The sequence below is a fragment of the Poecilia latipinna genome, unplaced genomic scaffold (genome assembly GCF_001443285.1).
Source record: "Poecilia latipinna isolate Pla-1442-1.1 unplaced genomic scaffold, P_latipinna-1.0 Scaffold280, whole genome shotgun sequence".
NCBI lineage: Eukaryota > Metazoa > Chordata > Actinopteri > Cyprinodontiformes > Poeciliidae > Poecilia > Poecilia latipinna.
In genome coordinates, this window is record NW_015112896.1 from 209,078 (window position 1) to 227,817 (window position 18,740).

Here is an 18,740-nt window from a genome sequence, read left to right on the forward strand (position 1 = left end):
TTTTCTTTCCGCTTGTTTTGTATTTTTTATATATATATATATATATATATATATATATATATATATATATATATATTATTCTTAGTTCAGCTTCTTAAAAAATCTTTAAAAAATCTATTGTTTTGAACCCAAACTCTTACAGGCATTACAAACTGACTTCAGTGATTTCTGAACTGCTATTCATAGGTTCATTTGATAGAGTTAACTATGTTTGTCTCTAGCTGACTGCTTGGCAACCCCGGCTGATGAAGCCGGAGCTGAGCTGATTCTAGACACTGGCCAATCGATTGGTGTGTCTCAGCTTTTTGTGTAGCCAACAAAGTCTGCGAGTTAAGCCAAACCCACACAACTCTAACACAAAACACAGCAGCTCACTCAGCTGCTAGCGATTTTTAGGCCAATTACCTCTGAATTGCTGGTGTGTGCGGAATTCAGCAGCAAGTCAGACTCATCGTTAAAACAATATTTAAAAAAAATAAAATAAAAATAGTGGTAAACTCACTCCATGTGGGAGTTAAAAAAAAATAATAATAAATGCTGATTCTCACCTGAACAGCGCTGTTGAGGAAGCAGCTGTTCTGGCCAGGCTCGTTCAGCAGACCTTTAGTTAGCGCGAGGGACACCATGCTCCCAGGTTGGTAGGACTTCTTCAGGCCTCCTCCGGTTTTTTTGAACTTCTTCACCCATGCCATGGAGTTAGAACCTGCAGCTGAAGAAAAAACTCTGCTTGCATCCTTTGTAGTGAGGTACAAAGAAACAGTTTGTGCTGTATCCAACAGCGTTCTCATCCTGGAAGGATGACACCCACTGATTGTGCACGCATTCTGTAAAGCAAGGGCTTTCATTGCTGTGACATGAACAGACAATTGATTCGTGACATGACAGGGGCCTTAGACGATTAATCCGGTTCATCTTCAACACAGTTCATTATGTCAGTAACATGAATCACCAGTCTGGTGGTCTGTGAGAGAGGAATCCCTGCCACCAACCTTCTCCAGAATTGGCAGGAGACTTGCTGCAGCCGGACATGCTGGAACATGGGAGCTGGTCGTTGGGTGTGGCCACTGACTCCGTCCATTTCACCCCCACGCACCTCCACGGCGGTTCGTGGAAAGCATGTCCAGGATCAGCCACAGGGCAGGCTAAGACAGGTGCTACTGGGCATTGAACAGCAGCTGGAGGAGAGGGAGAGCTGGGCTGCATTTAAACGATTTTTAAACCCTAAGACAGCCATACATTTGGGAAGAAAATGCATACTAATAGGTTTATATACATCATGCACTAATAATTTCTTATCTTCATTCACAGACAATGCACGGATCTTGCTCAAATTTCTGTTTTCAAACTTTAAAGAAATGCAAGTCTGCTCACAAATAGGCTCTGGTTCCTTTTAGCAACATCTGTTTGTGCTCACATTCAATGACTTGTTCAACATTTGTCTGCTACTGTTTGAGTCATGCAGCTTGCTCTTAAACTTCCTCTTTTAAGATAAAAACTGCATTCTGATATCTGAACACCCTAAAAGCATATTATTTTATCACCGTGTTCTTTGAGGATGATTGTTTTGATCGTGAAATTACGTCTGAGGATGTAAAGTGTGCCCTAAACTGGAAAATGTATGTTCTTTTATTATTTTTATATTATTTTTGTTTTTTAAAAAAAGTATTATATTTTTTTCAAACCTTGCATTGCTTTGCTTGAGAGATTGTTTTAGGGTAAGATTGTTGTTTCACACAGGAATATCATTGGTGACGCCCCAAGACCATGTAATCTAGATTTACCCTAAATTAAGATGCTAAGAGAGTAATATTTTGCATGATATTAACTGCTTGTAAGACTTTAAATCAACCTCAAATGGATGGTCCATTCTTATTTAGAAGTTGAAATTGCCATGCTTCTAGTTGTGGAGCTGAACAGAGCAGTGGGAATTTCAAGTGGGAAAGTCTGAGGTTTCTCACCAACTCCCAACCTCAAAATCCACATGATTGCCGCACTGCATATAAAATGCAGTTTAATTGTTCTCCTAATGATTTTTATTTCACTCAGTCTTTCATATTCTCAGTACTGTTTAACCATCTTTAGTTAAAGGTGTGGCCAACATTTGGATATTTGCAGATAAACACACTATTATTAGCTCACATTGCTAACAGTCAGAAACTTGGTCAGTAGTTAATAATAATCTAGTAAATCCCTCTGCATTTTGAACTTGGGATCAGAGCACAGTTAAGTTGGGTTTGATGTCATTCCTCAATTGAAATTGTGACTTCAGAAACAAAATACAACGCAGTTTAAGTAGCCATTTGCACACATTTCTTTTTGATGGCTTCATTTCATACTAGACATTCTTGAAATATGTTTTTCTCAGCTTCTCAAGAATTGTTTTGATAAAGGAAAGATCAATGTGGGTAACATATCTTACTGTCTACGAAACCTCATTGTTTCTACATCACTTTGTGTTTATCTTACAGATATTTGATACAAAATAATCTCTGGTATTCAGAGTACCACTAGAGGCAGCCTCCAGTGGTCTAGAGTGCCACACAAAAAACAACTGGGATATTTATTAACCCAAATTCCTGGTTTATGAAATTGGGACTGTGTTGGATTAGTAGAAAAAGCTACAAGAAGGCACATCATTAACTACAGACCCCCACTGTGAGAAATGCAACAACTTGATTCAACAGAATCAAATAATAAACACAAATATGACAAAATAATATTGTATAATAATTTTGAAGTCAGTGTATTATTCTTAGGACATTAGTTCACAGTGAAGAACAAGGTTGTTCATATAAAATTACATTAGCCTTTAACATGCAACAGTAAACTTCACTTGTATACCAGATTTTAGTAAACAAGGTATCATAATGAATATTTTACTAATTTTTTCCACGTAAAGTTTTACTTTTTTTTCCTACATGTTTCAAATATTTATCCTTAAGCTAATTCATATTTAAACCACTTATATATATATATATTTTTTTTTTTTTTTTTTTTTATTTTGGACTTCACATCTGCAGTCAATTAACATGGGTCTAGTAAGGAGGAAAAATAATTCAAATGCTTTATATATTTTCTGAGATGCTAATTTGTATCTTTTACCAGAAACCACGGTCTACAGAGAGGCTACACATGTTTAAAAAAATATAGCCATACATAAAGGTATCAGTCAGGAGAAGAATACAACAAAATTCAACATGTTATGTATTTACAATGGCTAAGTGAAGATAGTAATCAGTAACTGCAGGAAACATGCCAAGTAACATGTCATGGTCTTAAGAATCTGATTTGTGAGCATCAGTGAGTCCAAGAATGTATTCAAATGAACAAAAGATCTGCTTCAGTTGAAAAGGTTACAAAATGATAGAAATGGAGGTCACCTAAAGATGATTGTGTATAAGAGATGTCCTCACAAACTGATAGGAGGAAAGGCAGGTAGGTGGGATTCTGATAAAGCCCAACTGAAGAACACTGAATATTGTTTCAAATGGTGGTTTAACAAAACTACCATTTGACAACCTTAGTTGAAGGTTGTTGCAATGAAAATAAGGCAATGCAAACTAACGCAAAAAGGACATTGCAGCATTTTAATTCCGCTCCCCGACATATATGTTTGTTTTTCTGTTGAATTGTGTAATATTTATGTCACATTTACTGTAGTTTCTGTTTTCACGTCACAAAGAGCTGTACTTAGCACCATAGCACTATGGTCAATGCTTATATGCTGCCCTAAGTCTCCAAATAAAGTTTGTTGTCTTGCAATTTCATTTTTGCACTGTTTTAGTTGTATTATTTCTGAAATTCAATTAACTTAACCAAAGGATGCCCTGACCTGAGGAGGACAAAAAACAAATATTTTATGTGGTTTTATGAGTTTTGTTTTTTTAATTTTAATAGTTGATACATTTTTTTTTGGGAGGGGGGGGGGGGTAAGGGAGTTCTATCTTAGTTTTTTGTTTTTTTCCCCCTAATCTTTTTCAATAAAGAAATAAGCTAAAAAATAAAATATTTTTATTGAACTTTTCTAGGAATGCATGTTAATGGATTTTTTTTCCCCCATCTCACTCTCAGTACTATAATTAAAGATAATTGACTTTGTTGGGGTGGTTAAAAACCACTATATGAGACTTATAAATTGTGTTGAATTGATACTTACATTATCCAGGACTAGGTTGGTTTTAACTCAACAGTTTTTATAGTGCAAGATTAGAATAAATGGCTGGATTAATAATTGAAAGTTACTTGACAAACTTCAAATTACATAAGTATGATCAAATATAAACATGTAGCTCAACAAAGCTGCACAAAATAAGATTAACCTATACTGAATATAATTTAATCAAAGCGGTTTTATTATTATATTTTTGTGTACCAATGTGTCCACCAGAAAGTCAAATGGTTTAGTATTACTTTACGTGTTAAGCACCTACCATGTGACGCTTTTAAAGGCCTATAATGTTTCCGATAATCGAGCATCTTTGCTTTCTGGTTCAAGCAGGGGGCATGTATACTTTATTGAACGAGATTTAATGATCGGATCCTCTAATTCTCTGCTTTTTAAGCTCTTAAAAGCTTCAACCAGCGCGCTGCTACTGTAGGATTCTTACTCCTAGTGTTAGAACAGCCCTTCTATACTCTCCAGCTCCTGCTCAGCTACACCGCCAGAAATAAATATGCCGCAACTTGCATTTCTGCCTCCAGTAAGGCAACCAAACGCCGCTGCGCTCACCTCCAACAGTGGCGGTCGGGTCTCTTCCACTGAAGTCTGCAGGGCGCTCCAGCTGTCAACGCGCCAAATCCCGCGACTTTTTCCCGGAATGCTGATAACGAACCCGGGCAGGAATCACTGCAGATGTGAGATCCGGGGAACATGTAGCGGTACTATCCGTGCAGCATTCCCAACTCCTCCTTCCCCAGCCTCGGTGTGGTACCGACCGTGTAGGAAACGAAATTTCTCTCCCTCTTTTTTTTTTTTTTTTTTTTTCTGAAAATGCTGTACCGATGTTTGGCCTGTGCCAGAATGTCCGACGCGGATTAGTGATGTTTTGAAATTTTGAGAGGTCAAACTCCGCCCCTAGTGTAGCCTCAAGTGCACTGCCGCTCCATTGCAATCCTCAGTCCCTGCATGGAAAACTGTGTGCCGGAGGAAGGTCAGACTTCCAACTTGTCATGATGGTGATGAGAGAAGACATCACATGACCGCACTGGTTTCATAATCATGCAGCACTGTGGGGACTAACCCCTTCCTGTTTGGTGGAGATGCTCTCAGTGAAACGTCAAATCAACATTCAAATTTTAAGGGAAAAACTGAAGTGAACAAATGAGAGCAATAAATTTGCTTTTTTTTTAATTTATATCACAAGGTATATAAAGTGCGATAGACACTGATCTGTTATCACAATTTTCTATTGAGCTTTTGAAATTTGTAACTGTGCACTGTCGATATCTGAGGGACTCTGATGCTGCAGTAAGCAAGACAGGGTATTGCAAAAAAATAAAAAAATAAAAAATGGGGCAGATGGAGAGCCTGGCAGGGAAAGGCTGCAGAGCTTCGCAGGTTATAAGTGGAGACAGGAGGACTAAAAGAAGCTGATGCAAGCTGCAGTCAGCAATAGTCCCGCTGAACTGTGTGTCTTATTCTAACAGATTTTGGTGCTTCTCCCTAAAATACAAAGATACAGAAAGGTTTTAAAAAGTGATGCCCAGATAAACACACAAAAATATTGCACATGTCTTCCAATCTTTAAACGAACAGAAACGTTTCTGATTGTTTTTTGTTCTCTCACAGTCGTTGCCACTGTTGAAATTGACTTGGACTCTGAGATAGTTTACATAAAATGTATATGTGGGGACCATTTCTTCCATTAAAGTTTAGGTCTTAATATAATTAAATGTGAAACTCTAATGTTTTGTATCTTTTGCAGATTTGCATATGTGGGGATAAGAAAGAGCTGCAAAAAATCTGAATCAAAGTCATTTTGGCAAAAACTAAGATCAAATGAGTTGACCTCAGTTTATCACTTAGTTAATAACAAAAGAATGGGATGTGAAAACTAAAATCAATCATGAATCAATATCAAGTAAATTTGTTGATGCCCTCGTTGGGTTTTATGTAAACTATCTCACAGTCCAAGTCAATTTCAACAGTGGCAGCGACTGCGAGAGAACAAAAAAACAACCAGAAACGTTTCTGTTCGTTTAAAGATTGGAAGACATGTGCAATATTTTCTTTCCCACTAAAACATTTATGTGAAAGAGACAAGGATGTGCAATCCGCAGGGAGGAATGGGGTGTGAAAAAAAAACCACAAAGAATTTGTTGGCTGATTTTAGTGACACTGCATATTTTTTAACGTCAAATGTGTTAGCGCTATAAACCTTGAAACCTCCCTCGGGACACATAAAGAGACGTTTTTGTATTATTTATAAAGTATGTCTGCAGAGGGGGGAAAAAAAAATTTAGTTGATATTTGTCTCGCCGGATATGGAACACCGGAACTCTTTTCAGATCAGCCGTCAAAGTCAATGCTGATGTTCTAAAGGCTATTTTTGGAGATAGATATGTCTGTTTTATTTATTTATTTTTATTTTTTGCAGGTTTCTGTGAACTGCCAAGCTGTAATGTCACTGTACAAGTCACTACAGACGTGTCAGTTTTGTTGTAGATTCCTAAAGTTTCTTTAGTATTATTATTATTATTATTATTAAAAAATTGCATTACGCACAACCACATTTACTGTGGTTATATTTACTTTCCACCATGTACCATAAATATCCCAAAAGTAAAGAAAATATTCCTAATTTCTATCCGATTAATGTAACTTATGTCTTCATTTGTTTTAACTCATCCTAAAGCCTGTCCCCTGGGAACTTCATCCTATTTATCTCCTTCTCTTGCATTTTAGCTGCAGTGGCTGTTTCAGATATGGGTGACATGGGCAACCACCCAGGGCAGCATCTCGTGGAGGGCGTCATGACACCTCCACTAACCTGCGGATCTTCCCTCACCCCCACTGGGACGTGAATGTTACAACAATCATGGATCAATCATGTGAGAAAATCTGGAAGTGGGGCAGAATTTTACATTCCAGCAGGACTATTATTACAAACACGCAGATTGACGTATGTGTGTTAAAAGTGTATACAGTCAAAATCCACATATACCCTTTTCAGACCTTTATGTGTAAACAATTTTGAAATCCATGCATCATTTTTATTTCACTATATTGGTATACACTGCTTTGTGGTGGCCTGTTGTATAAAACATCCATAAAATACATTAAATCTGTGCTTGTGACGTGACAAAATGTGAAAAGTTTTGCTGTAAAATGTCTCTTTCATCATTGATTTCCAGATTGACCCACCCTGATGAATACAATTTTGCTCACTGTGAATGCTTCCCACATTGGGCACAAGGCTTCGTCTGAAGAACCGAATGTTTTGCACTTAAAAAAGAAGCTAAAATGAACTTCTTTCATCTTTCATTGTTGCTTGAACTACTCACACACTTGATGTTTTGGACATGGCAACAAAATGGCTCAAGTACATACAATATACAGTATGATCATGATGAAAACTTAGTGCACTTTTTTTATGGGCTAATGCCTGTTAACACAAAATATTCATCTGATTGACAGGTCTTAAAATTTAGTGAAACATTTCTGATCTGATTAACAGAAATACAAAACAAAAATCACTGCCTGTTACATGATCCAATTGCCCAAAAAACTACTTTAGCAGAACTCATCTGTGTGATAATATATGACCTTTCATCTGTTCCACTAAAGGTCAAAACTAAGTTCACGTTCAAAGGCTTTTTCTTTAATGGGTTCGTCTATGATGAAGCTCTTTGGATTTTTACCATTTTTTTTTTATGTTCTGTTTTGTCTGACAGAGGAACCTTGGATGTCTGTTACTGTGGACACTGGAAAGTATTTGGAATATTTTCCAGATTGCTCCTTCCTCCAGGCTCATGCTGTGTTTAAAGGCCTGCAGACTTTTCAGCCCCCAAAGCTTCTCCTTTCATAGACACATGCTGTTGATCTGATAGTGAAGTGCATTTGATTAGCAGCACCAGGCTGCTATTTATCACACTGCTGTTTACATTCTCATGTTTTGGCCTTTGGTTTAGTTTTCAGTGAATCACACCTTGTGTAATAAATTTGTATTTAAGGTTGCACTACCCCGATTTGTAGGACCTGGATGAACTAGGTGATAGGATATGTATGTCCTGCTTTTACTCAGAACACTTTTTAATCTTAATCTAATATTTAACCAAACATTTTGATGTTGCTTTTGTGCTTAATTGTATCTAACAGACACAGTTGAAGACAGGCATTTATATACTCTGTATATTCTTCCCCCACCCCCTGAAAACTTCCACTAAATGATAAATGATGATGACTTTATTGTACAGAGCATATATCCAAATGTGCAAATGTTATGTACATAAAATATCCATCTTATCATTTGAATATTGTTTATTTACAGCCTTCTTCTGGATATTGAATGCAAATTTTGTAATGTGTCATTAAAATAAGTACTACTGTCAGAAAACAGGTAAGTTAACTTCTCTGTCAGGTTCACTGGATGTAATATTAAATGCTGTAAAGAAATTACAGTGGTGAAACTAATAGACCCCCCTCCTTTGTCCCGTTCTGCAGGTTGATCTTAATCGCTAAAGGCTGCGTTGTGTTCCCGTGTTCCAGTTGAATCCTCTACAGGTCATCAGACTCAGGCACACTGAAGGACTCCAGGGTGATAGTTGGTAGGATGAGATGAGTGCCCTCAGATATCCACCCCTGGGCCGTCCTGTTGAACGTGGGCCGCTTGGCCTGGGGGTCGCTCAGCTCCTGGTACTGCGGCGGGCTCAGGTCCACCTCGGGGAGCTTGAATGTGATTCCTCTTGGAGCTTTTTCAAAACCACCATAAGGAGTGGCAACCCTGCAGTTCAGAGCAACATACTGATTGCTTTGCATGCCATAACCTTCCCTTTTGGATTTATGGAATTATTGCCGTTTTCTCACCGGTTGAAGCATTTGTATTCAGGGAGCTCCTGCCGTGGCTCTGGCTCTGGCATTCTGAGCTGCAGAGATTCAGCAAGGCTGGGGTCACTAAGAATCACCTGTTCCCACGGTGAGTGGTAACTCTTATGCACAGGCAGGGTGTCTAGCTTTTCTGCAGCCATGTCTGCGGAAAAAGAGAGACGGATGTGACAACCGCTTCCGTATCACAACAGGCTGATCTATCAGTTTGGATTGCCGACGAGGCCTATTTGTTTTTTTTGTTTTTTTTCAGAGCTGTTTTCTGCAGCCCGAAATTTTCAAAGTGGATGCGATTAAAATAGCTACAGTGGCAACTTAAAATAGAACGTTTCAAGTGTGAGCTCATTGTATAAGGACTTAAGGCTTCACCAAAGCATTGCAGAAGGACTGCAGGGCTTTAAAAATGGTAACAGTAACTAGGACTCTCCGGTTAAATCGTCTTTATGGACAGTCCTAAGATGAATCAATTTTCAGAAAATAAAATCACATAAAACTGATAATTTATGTTATTGTTTCAATCAAACACTTATTTTGTTAGTTATTTTTATTTTTTATAAAGTATCCTTGGAGTGAATTGTTTGTGTTCTATGATTTTATTGATTATGATGATGATGATGATGATGATGATGATGATGATGATGATGATGATGATGATGATTATTATTATTATTATTATTATTATTATTATTATTATTATTATTATTAAGTGCAAGTTGAAATCTTTAATATCCATGAAATAGGCGTAATGAAATGCACAATTACCTGAAGCTGAATTTGCAGCGCTACCATTTGCCGGCGGCTCCACCTTAATCTCCACAGAGTGTGTGTTCTGATTCAAAATGTCATTCTGCAAAACAGCATATTGAGCAAAGGCTTTGGTACCAGACATTTTAAAATGTGCATTGCTTAGTGGCTTCATTTATATAGGTTAAACCAAGAGACCAGTTCCAGTCCCACAGCTTATCATCATGCACTGATAAACATGGTAGCAGCTCTTCAAGTTAAGTGCCTAAGCAGCCTCTCAGATGAAACAGCTGCAGCTTGTCACAGCTATTGTCTGTGTGTTCTACCACTTTATCACAAAGAACATATTTCACTTAGAAAACAGAAAAAATAAAAACCCTATACAGATCCACTCCTGAAATCCATAGCGTAGACAAGACTGGATTATATCTAATCATTTAAAGAGATTTAGGGCAAAAAGAAGCGGGCTTACGTTCAGGAGAGCGTTTGCTTCGTTTTGAATGCTTTCGAATGTGTATTTCTCAGACCTCCTCTGTCGCATTTTGAAGAGCCGAGACCCTCTGTTGGAGAGCAGTGACAGCTCCTCTAGCATGATGTCTTTTGGAGTGCTGAGCTTCTTTCCCAGGTCCATGACTCCTGACACCCAAAAGAATTTGCTTATTGATTTTGTACATAGTATTCTAAGCAGATCCCTTTGCTTGACAGATATGGTTGACAACAGCATAAACCAAGGAAATGATCAATTATCAGTCAAAAATACCTTCTGGGTTTCTTGAATTGCAATTCAATGAAGGCCCAAGGAATGAAATGAGATAAGTTTGAAGTGTGTGTGACAACAAAAGCCACAAAAATCCCAAATAAAAAGCAAGGTTTATTTGGATAGCACATTTCAGGAACAAGGCAATTAAAGGTGAACAATCAACTAAAAAGAAGAAAGAAACATTGCATCAGTGGCAAAATAAAGAGAAGCAATGAAAGGTTGTACTTATCATTTATCAAAGCAGATGGGTTCTTAGCCTTGATTTAAAGGCACTTAGTGTTTGACTACTTTTGCAGTTGTCTGGAAGTTTGTTCCAGATACATAAAAAAATAATAATATTTAGGATTTCTGGCCAACAGTTCCAAAAAACTTTGCTAAATTGAGAGCAGCATTATTTTAGAATAATAATACTTAAGTAGAAAGAAAAAGTAGTCATTAAAAAATTATTCAAGTAAAAGCAAAAAGAAAAAAAAAATCTTTTTGGTGGAAACACTACTCAATTGAGGAATAACTGTTTGATCATAACGTCTGATTCATTTTGTAGAAATCATGTAGTCACACAAATGATCACACTTTTAAATAATACATTTTAAAAAATGCTGAAAATTCCTAACATCTTTAATAAATTCAGATTAAGGCACAAGTAAAACAAACATTCATTTTTCTTACACAACAAATAACTTCAAAGCCTTACTTCAAAATTACTCAAGTAAGGGAGCTGTATGGTGAAGCAAAACTACTTCTGGGAGCACAAGAGAAATGCAACTTAGGTAAACATATCTGAGTAAATATAATTGTGCGGCCCAGCGCTGGGTATGTCTGGTCGAAAACTGAAACTACAAATGTCCCTGAACGCATCACCCCCCATGACAAAACTATGGAGATGGATAATGAACTTCCAGATCTTCCATCAATGAACCAGTATGTACAGCCAAACCTACAACTGGGTTAAATCAAATATATTTATGCACTGGAAGGGATCAGTCAAAGTTTAGATGCAAATGAATGACAAATATTTGCTAAGATTTCAAACACTATCTATCCAAACTCAGTAAATCTGATTTTTCGGTAACACTTTATTAGAAGGAGGGTGAATAAGACTGACATGACACTTTAATAAACATGTCATAAACACCTGTCATGAACATGAATAAGCCTTCATGAATATTTATGACTGTTGTCATAAAGCGTCATTCGGTAAATTATGACACTTTTAATACAAAGTTGACATTATTCAAAATGTCTTTGTTATGACAACTTGACATTAAAAATTAATAAATCATTCCTGTTTAAACTTTACCTTCAATAACGTTACCTAATTTTTAAAGTGCAATCAGTAATACTTTTATAACAAATTTGTATCAAAAATGTAATTTTTAACCAAATAAAATTTCATCAAAACTTTCCCAGTTTCTATTTTTATCACGAGTCCTGTTCCCAAATTAAGCCATCATTGTGCTTGAGCTTAGTTTTTGGGTACAAGATGTTTCCTCATTCACGTGCACAGACAGAATGCGCCCCAGCTGCTGCAGACCTTCACGTTGCCCAGTCAGCTTCACAGTTGCTCTGAAAAAACTTCCCTCCCATCTTTCACCAACACTCCCACCCAGTTAGAAATAGCCTATAGTGAAAGAACAACGACAAGGGATTAGGCAGCCTTCACAGTAAATCATCCCAATGTATTTATGGCTCACACTGGTCAGTAGCCCTGACATTTTGAACTCTGCTGTTTTGCTCTGTCTCCTTATCGCAACATGGAGAGCTGCGCACACAGCGTCTGAGCTCCTCTTCTTCTCGCTCCTGCATGTTTCTAGCTGTGAACTGGGGCTTGAATGGGAACATAAAAGAGCCTTTAATGGGACAGATGAATCTAAGTGCTGAAGTGATGTCACCATTATAGGAAGATACAAAAAGGCTGGAGAGAAACTCTAATGATTAAGGCATCAGGACACACTGCTGAGTTATCTGGGGTCTCAAGAGTATTTGAATTTGCAGAGCATAGGTTGATAAATACAGTAGTTGCAATCACACAGCTTAATTTACAATTTTCCAAATTAAAAAATATTTAATTTTACCCCAATTTTAGGGAAAGTAAATATTGTAACGCAAATGCTTACAAAGTCATTGTGCTTGAATCTGAGCTGAAATGTTTACTTTTTGTGAAGCGATTGAAATTTTGCCCATGGTTGCCTTTGAATGCAAAATTAACTTTGGCCCCTTCTATCTAAAAGAAATTCAAATCTGGTTACCATAATGCACAATGCCTTTCTTCTCACTTTCAGCCTAATTAGGCATTATTTTTCAATTTAAAACAAAAACTTTTAAAATGGTAACTTCTCATATTGATGCACTTTTCTCTTAAACAGAACTCCAGAATTTAAAACAAAGCTAGTCAAAATGATCTAAAAAAAAAAAAAGAACAATCCCCACTTAAAACTTGTGTAAATTCATAATAGGTTTTAAGAAGAAGAAAATGAGGAACTTTCTGATCTGAACTTGAAAAAGTGAGTGATTCCCCCAAAGCTAAATCTGCTCAAGCCCTCATATAACATTAGGCTGGTTCTCATTTTACTTTTAGAAAATGTATTGATACAATAAATAAGTATTTTTCAAAATAAATAAATAAATCTGTCAGCATAACTCGTAGAGTGTTTATTATCTTACAGTAATGTTAGGATCTACATAGAGCTTTTAATATCTATGTAATCACATCTCAGTTGCATCCTCTTTTGTGGGACTGCAGGCTAAACTCAGTGATATGCTCTTTTAAATTTGTTAGAGGTTAAATTACCAGTCTGAAAGGTCAAGGATTAATTGTGCCCTAAGTTTGTGTAAGTTGCCATGCATAAAACATGTCCACCAGTGCCAACAGAAGTGTTCAAACATTAGGTCGCTCTCAGCTGTTGGTGAAGTCCATCTTTTCATTTTGCTAATCAACCGCAGAACTTAATGCTGGTTTGTAAAATAGCTAAATAATAGTTAAATGCTTTTGTTTGTTGTGTTCATTTACCGTAATTGTAACTAAAGAAACATTTTATGTTTATTTTATATGCAAAACAACAAGTAAGTCAGGCTGTGTGTGTAAAGGAGATGGGGGAAAAAAAACAAACAAAAAAAACAGCCACAAAAATGTGAAAATGTGCCTTTAGTTTCCTTCCAACATAAAAGTCACATGCAGATGGATTCATCCCCCCTGAAGCGCCACTCTCCATTATTGCAGACTGATTTTAGTTACAGCACCAGATTATTGAAGCGCTCCTTTATAAGACGTACCTGTCGTCGTGTCCCTGCTGTGCAGCCCGTATCCTTGAAGGGGAGACACGGAGACGAAGGGGTCAGTGGTGTGTGATCTTTGCTGATCTTCAAGCTCACAGACACTAAAGCCTAACTGTGAGTGTGTCTCTGTCTCTGTTGTGAGTGGAATGCAGCTTGCATCAATAGGCTAAATTTAACCTGTCAAACACTCAAAGCCACTCTCAGACACTATGGGGCAAGGATAGTGAGTAGAATAGATGATGGGATGTGGATTTCCACTCGGATGTTCTCGGGGAATGAAGATTCTCCCACTTGAGAAAACTTGTTTCCTTGTTTCTGACTCTTTGGGGATGACATGACACATCTTTGAGGTTTGACGTAGCTTTGAGTTTAACACGCCTTCAAGTTGGTGTGGTTCTCGACATGGGGCGCAGCTACAGTTTCTAATTCTTCTCTGCAAATTCGATTCCTGTTAGTCTGTGTAATAGCTGACTAGTGACTGTCTAATTGGCTTAGCAATATTAGTAAGCTTTTTTTATTTTCTAGTGGTTGCACAATCCAACACATTCATCAAGTTTTAAAAAATGTAGAAAAATCCAACTTTTAATTTGAACACATGCATTCATTAGAATTGGATTCATTTTCTCCTGGAACTGTGCAATAATGTACTTTGTCCAGATGAGACTTTCATAAGGCCTTTCAGCAAAAAACACTCAAGTTGGTTCTGGAGTAAAGAGAAGAATAGGTGAAAATTAAGCACTTCAACCCCATTCTTTTCTCCTGCACATCTTATGAATGCTGCCAGAAAACTGAATTAAGGCTTACAATGTGACCTTCTCAGTTCTCAGATCTAAATATTGACATCAGAGTTAATCAAGTGATAATGAGCCTGCTTTTGAATATAAAAAAAAAGAACAAATAGGTGTACTAACATTACTGATTGGGATATTCTAATGAAACGAAAGACAAACCAGATTCCAGGCTTTATCCAAGGAGGTTAATTTTAATTTACCGATAAGGACACTCATGAAATACTGAATATTTACAGTTCTCTGGCTAATTCAAAGACATGTAGATTCATTTTAGACTGTTATTTTCCAAAACTAGAAAATGTGTGATCGATAAATAAAAAAGAAGCGCAATCCCAGGACAGAATGAGTCCCATGTTAAAATATATCCATACATTTTAAAAAGTGGATTACAAGCACAGTTCTCATATTGTTTATTGGTCTTATAAGTGACTAAAGAAAAATAAAACAGAGAAAACTACAGAAAGAATCACAGGGCTGCATCATGGAAAAGCTCAAAACCACAAATCTATTTGTGAAACACAGCACAGTATGGATACTGATCAATGTGATAATACATAAAGTTATGTCTGAAACAACTATTCCTTCTAAGTTAATTCATTAAGTTAACCACTGAATCAAACACTCGTTCACACATAAATACATTTGGAATTACATTGCGTAAATGTGCAAAAATACCTTGCAGGAAAGAGAAAAAAAAATGCAATGCTCTGTGCGTATGTGGCCGTCGGTGGAGAGGAAACAGCTCAGCGTATTTTGTTGCAGTGACAGAGATGAGCTACCGATACAATTGTGGAGAATTATGATATATATGATACATTTACATCAGCTGAAATAAGATTGCATTGTAAAATCACAACACAGTCCACAGCAAACTTGATTAAAACATTTTTTTTTAAAAAATGATCCATTAAAGCTACACTGGAACTGACAGTAGCTTAAAAAGCTACATGTGTTTATTCTTCACAAGGATTGATGGTAATAAATGTTGGTAAGAAAAAATCTCATCATACAGACAAAAACTAAGTATATGTGAAACAAAACGACTATGTGATCTAAAACACTGCTGTTCAGCTCACCAACACTTAAATATCTTCTTATTCATCTTCTTCTCTAAACATTCACCCTCTAAGCACAAACAAAAATCACACAAAATAAAACTCCCCCCCCCAAAAAAACAAACAAACCAAAAAAACATATTTGCTTAGTTCTGAATTAAAAATGGTTTCTTACCATTGAATAACTGGCTTTTAGTTTGTTAGATATTTTCTTTTCTTTGATGAATCCAATAATTAAAAATTATTTTCTGAATGTAAAGATGCAGTTTCTGCTCTTTATCTACTCAACAGAGACTAGCTGCTTGTTCACATATCATTTTGTGTTTGACGTGTTCTTCTTATGTAAAGTGGTTTAAAATAAATCTGAGTAAAGAAAACAAAAACTTCTATCAAGGGCAATTTGATTCACTAAGTCAAACATGGCTTCTTGCAAAATGACTCTAACCTCGTTTTTGTATTACAACCACAATAGTTGACACAATATCTAACATGGGCTTTCTTCCCTTGCTACTTCTCAGTAGCATTAACTTCTCTGCGATGTGCTATAAAAATGAGAGAACTTATTTGGACTTTGTGCTTTGAATCCAAGACTGATGGGTCTTAAGGGCTGGGCAGGTCTGAACGGGGGCCCGCAGAAGGCTGGTTTCTCCTTTCTGCTCGAGGACAGCGCTTGGAATGATGGAGCCAGATGCTCGTAGTGACCCTTACTCACAGGAGCAGAATCGAGAGAAACCCGGCGCTTCCAATCCTCTGGAGGCTCGGGCAGAGATCTGTGATGTGCTGCTGCCATAACGTCAGACGCGATGGAGGACATCGAACTCTGGAACACGAAGGCCTCGTCCACGGAGCCGATTGGACTCCTTGATGCTGCCTCCCATGGCGACAGAGGTTTCCTGTGAAAGGATGTTTGCCTCTGCGCGGGAAAAAAAGCTGTCTGGACTCCAGGCGTGCTCAGAGGTGACAGAAATCCAGGTGAAGGCAGTGAATTCAGTCGCTGTGGGAGGCTCAGGGAGCGGCTTCTCCCAAAAACCTAAAGACAGAATCAAGAGCTTAGTATTCAGATGCAGTTTTGCAGACTCTGCTGCCATCCCTGGGCTTCTTTTGGCCTGAACAGGTGAATGGTATTTCAATAAAGCAGCATTTTAACCATAATGATACACTTGAACATGCAGGTGTAGGAATTCAAGAGAATGCAAGATTTGTTTTCTGTATGTCACATTTAGTCAGTTAAATAATGCATGAATTAAACTCTGGACTGCTGGTTTTCCATCAGTAGAGTTTTGTTCTGACTTTAAAACCTTTATATTGTGTTTTGGAAAGCAGTCCATGTTTAAAATGTATTTTCTAAAGCCAATCTTGAAACCGTTTTGGAGATTTTTTGAGGCTCATTGTAATTCCTGAAAACATATAAGGATCTAGATCCCACAACAACTAACTAGTTGGGATCTTACAACTATATAAGATCTCATAACGAGATCTTATATAGTAAGACTGCTGTGTTAGTATAGCGGAAAATATAAAGATCACACAACTTACCTCATGTTTCTTCAAAGACCTTAAAACAAATAGTTGAATGTGAAAAATTATAAATTTGTACATTTTTTGGAATTAGTATTTTGCCAATGTCACCTTCTTTCATTTGAAAATCCAACCCAAACACATTTATTGTGTGTCTGCTTCAAGGAAGAAAATCTCTTTGCACATCCTCCCAGCTAAATTGTTTTCCATGATAATTACAATTTTCTCAGGCTTTAAATTTTATATTTTTAGAAAAAGAAATTCACCTTATCCTAAAAATTTGATTATTTGTTCAAAACTGGAATGCCATAAGATAATATCTTGGCCAAGGAGTTATTACTTTCAAACATGCCTGGTCATATAAAACCCTAAATTACACGTGTTTGTTAAAAGAGATACTAGGCATTTTTTGTTTGTTTGTTTGTTTGTTTGTTTGTTTGTTTGTTTGTTTGTTTCTGAGGTCAGATAATTACTTTAGATTACACCGCTACTACCATTACAATAATATTGTGAATTCAACTAGTCCTGGTGGCATTAATACCACCTACCACCAATAATAACTCCAATAATATTTTTCTTTTACTCACTATTATTACAATTAATAATAAATATCATTAATATTATAAATTGCAGTTATAATATTTATTAATAGTAATAATACTATTTATTATTATTATTATTATTATTATTTTTTTTTTATTATTTTATTATTTTTTTTATTTATTTATTTTTTTTGCCGTGTTTGTTTGTCCTGTAAATCCTTATAAAGGAAGCAACTGGGAGGTAAATTATTTATTAAGAAACTAAACAGAATAGAACATTTTAAAATATAAATCTTTTTGAATCTGCATTTCATTTTCTATTATTTTAAATTGCATTATCAAATGTAGTGAATTGTTCAATATTAACTGTTTAGAGTCCAGGTCATCCTTGACCTGGTCACTTATTTTTTTTTTTTACCTGCATCAAAATGAATTCAGCAATTACTGCTTTTGCTACTAAACAAAAGCAACTTAAACTGAAACCAAGGAATGTTTAACGTATCATGCAGTTTGTTTTATAAACTATGTGCTTGAGATTTAGGATATAAACAATTGTATAGTTCAAATGTCTCAAAACCTAGTTTTAAGACATTTTTAATACAAGTTTTGCTTAAAGATTACAGTTCCAAGCTTTTCATATTTGCTGAATGTTTAGCTAAATGAGTGAAACAAACACATACAAGTGTGCATTCAACTCGAAAGAGTGAAGTGGTGAGACAGGAGGAAGCACTGGCCACTCAAAGCAGTTATCAGTGCACATAAAAGACAACAAGTAGGAGAGGAAAAATTTAATAGCATCACAGTGCTACAAGAAGTTCAAGAAACAGTAATATGTCAGAAAGACAGAGATACAAACAGGACAGATTTGTTTAGATTTTATTCTGAATTACAAATAACATGAATAAATTTTCTAGTATTAAAGTATTTGTAATTTATCAGCTTTCAAAAATATAACCTTCATTAAAATCTTTTTTTTTTTTTTTTTTTTTTTTTTTATTACCCAATTGGAAG

General features: G+C 36.3%; 2 protein-coding genes and 1 long non-coding RNA gene across 3 annotated transcripts in view; 1 reads left to right on the forward strand and 2 right to left on the reverse strand.

The window, feature by feature from the left end:
* usp53b (ubiquitin specific peptidase 53b) overlaps positions 1–5,464 on the reverse strand; it is a 23,008-nt gene extending 17,544 nt beyond the window's left edge. Inside the window, exons 1-3 of the mRNA XM_015033826.1 lie at positions 4,730–5,464; positions 990–1,175; positions 549–709 (exon numbers count right to left, since the gene is read on the reverse strand). Coding sequence (XP_014889312.1) covers positions 549–709; positions 990–1,029 — 201 coding nt within the window. The 5' untranslated portion in view covers positions 1,030–1,175; positions 4,730–5,464. The remainder of the gene's footprint in view (positions 1–548; positions 710–989; positions 1,176–4,729) is intronic.
* Positions 5,465–7,200: 1,736 nt separating this feature from the next.
* myoz2b (myozenin 2b) lies at positions 7,201–14,028 on the reverse strand. The gene is made up of 5 exons (XM_015033827.1): positions 13,821–14,028; positions 10,260–10,423; positions 9,806–9,890; positions 9,026–9,188; positions 7,201–8,942 (listed from the first exon to the last, which is right to left on the reverse strand). The coding sequence occupies exons 2-5, from the start codon at positions 10,416–10,418 to the stop codon at positions 8,717–8,719; spliced, it is 633 nt and encodes a 210-aa protein (XP_014889313.1). The 5' UTR covers positions 10,419–10,423; positions 13,821–14,028; the 3' UTR covers positions 7,201–8,716.
* On the forward strand, positions 11,003–13,648 carry LOC106948247 (uncharacterized). Its single transcript, XR_001425136.1, has 3 exons — positions 11,003–11,615; positions 13,420–13,423; positions 13,635–13,648. It is a non-coding gene; the product is annotated as an uncharacterized LOC106948247 (long non-coding RNA).
* Positions 14,029–18,740: the final 4,712 nt, after the last annotated feature.

What these genes read in the sequence shown, in the direction of transcription:
- myoz2b (XM_015033827.1), bottom strand. Translation starts at nt 10,418, where the DNA reads ATGGACCTGGGAAAGAAGCTCAGCACTCCAAAAGACATCATGCTAGAG. An exon ending in AAGCAAACGCTCTCCTGAAC is followed by an intron (nt 9,891 to 10,259) that starts GTAAGCCCGCTT and finishes GCTGTTTTGCAG; the next exon opens with AATGACATTTTGAATCAGAA. An exon ending in CGCTGCAAATTCAGCTTCAG is followed by an intron (nt 9,189 to 9,805) that starts GTAATTGTGCAT and finishes CTTTTTCCGCAG; the next exon opens with ACATGGCTGCAGAAAAGCTA.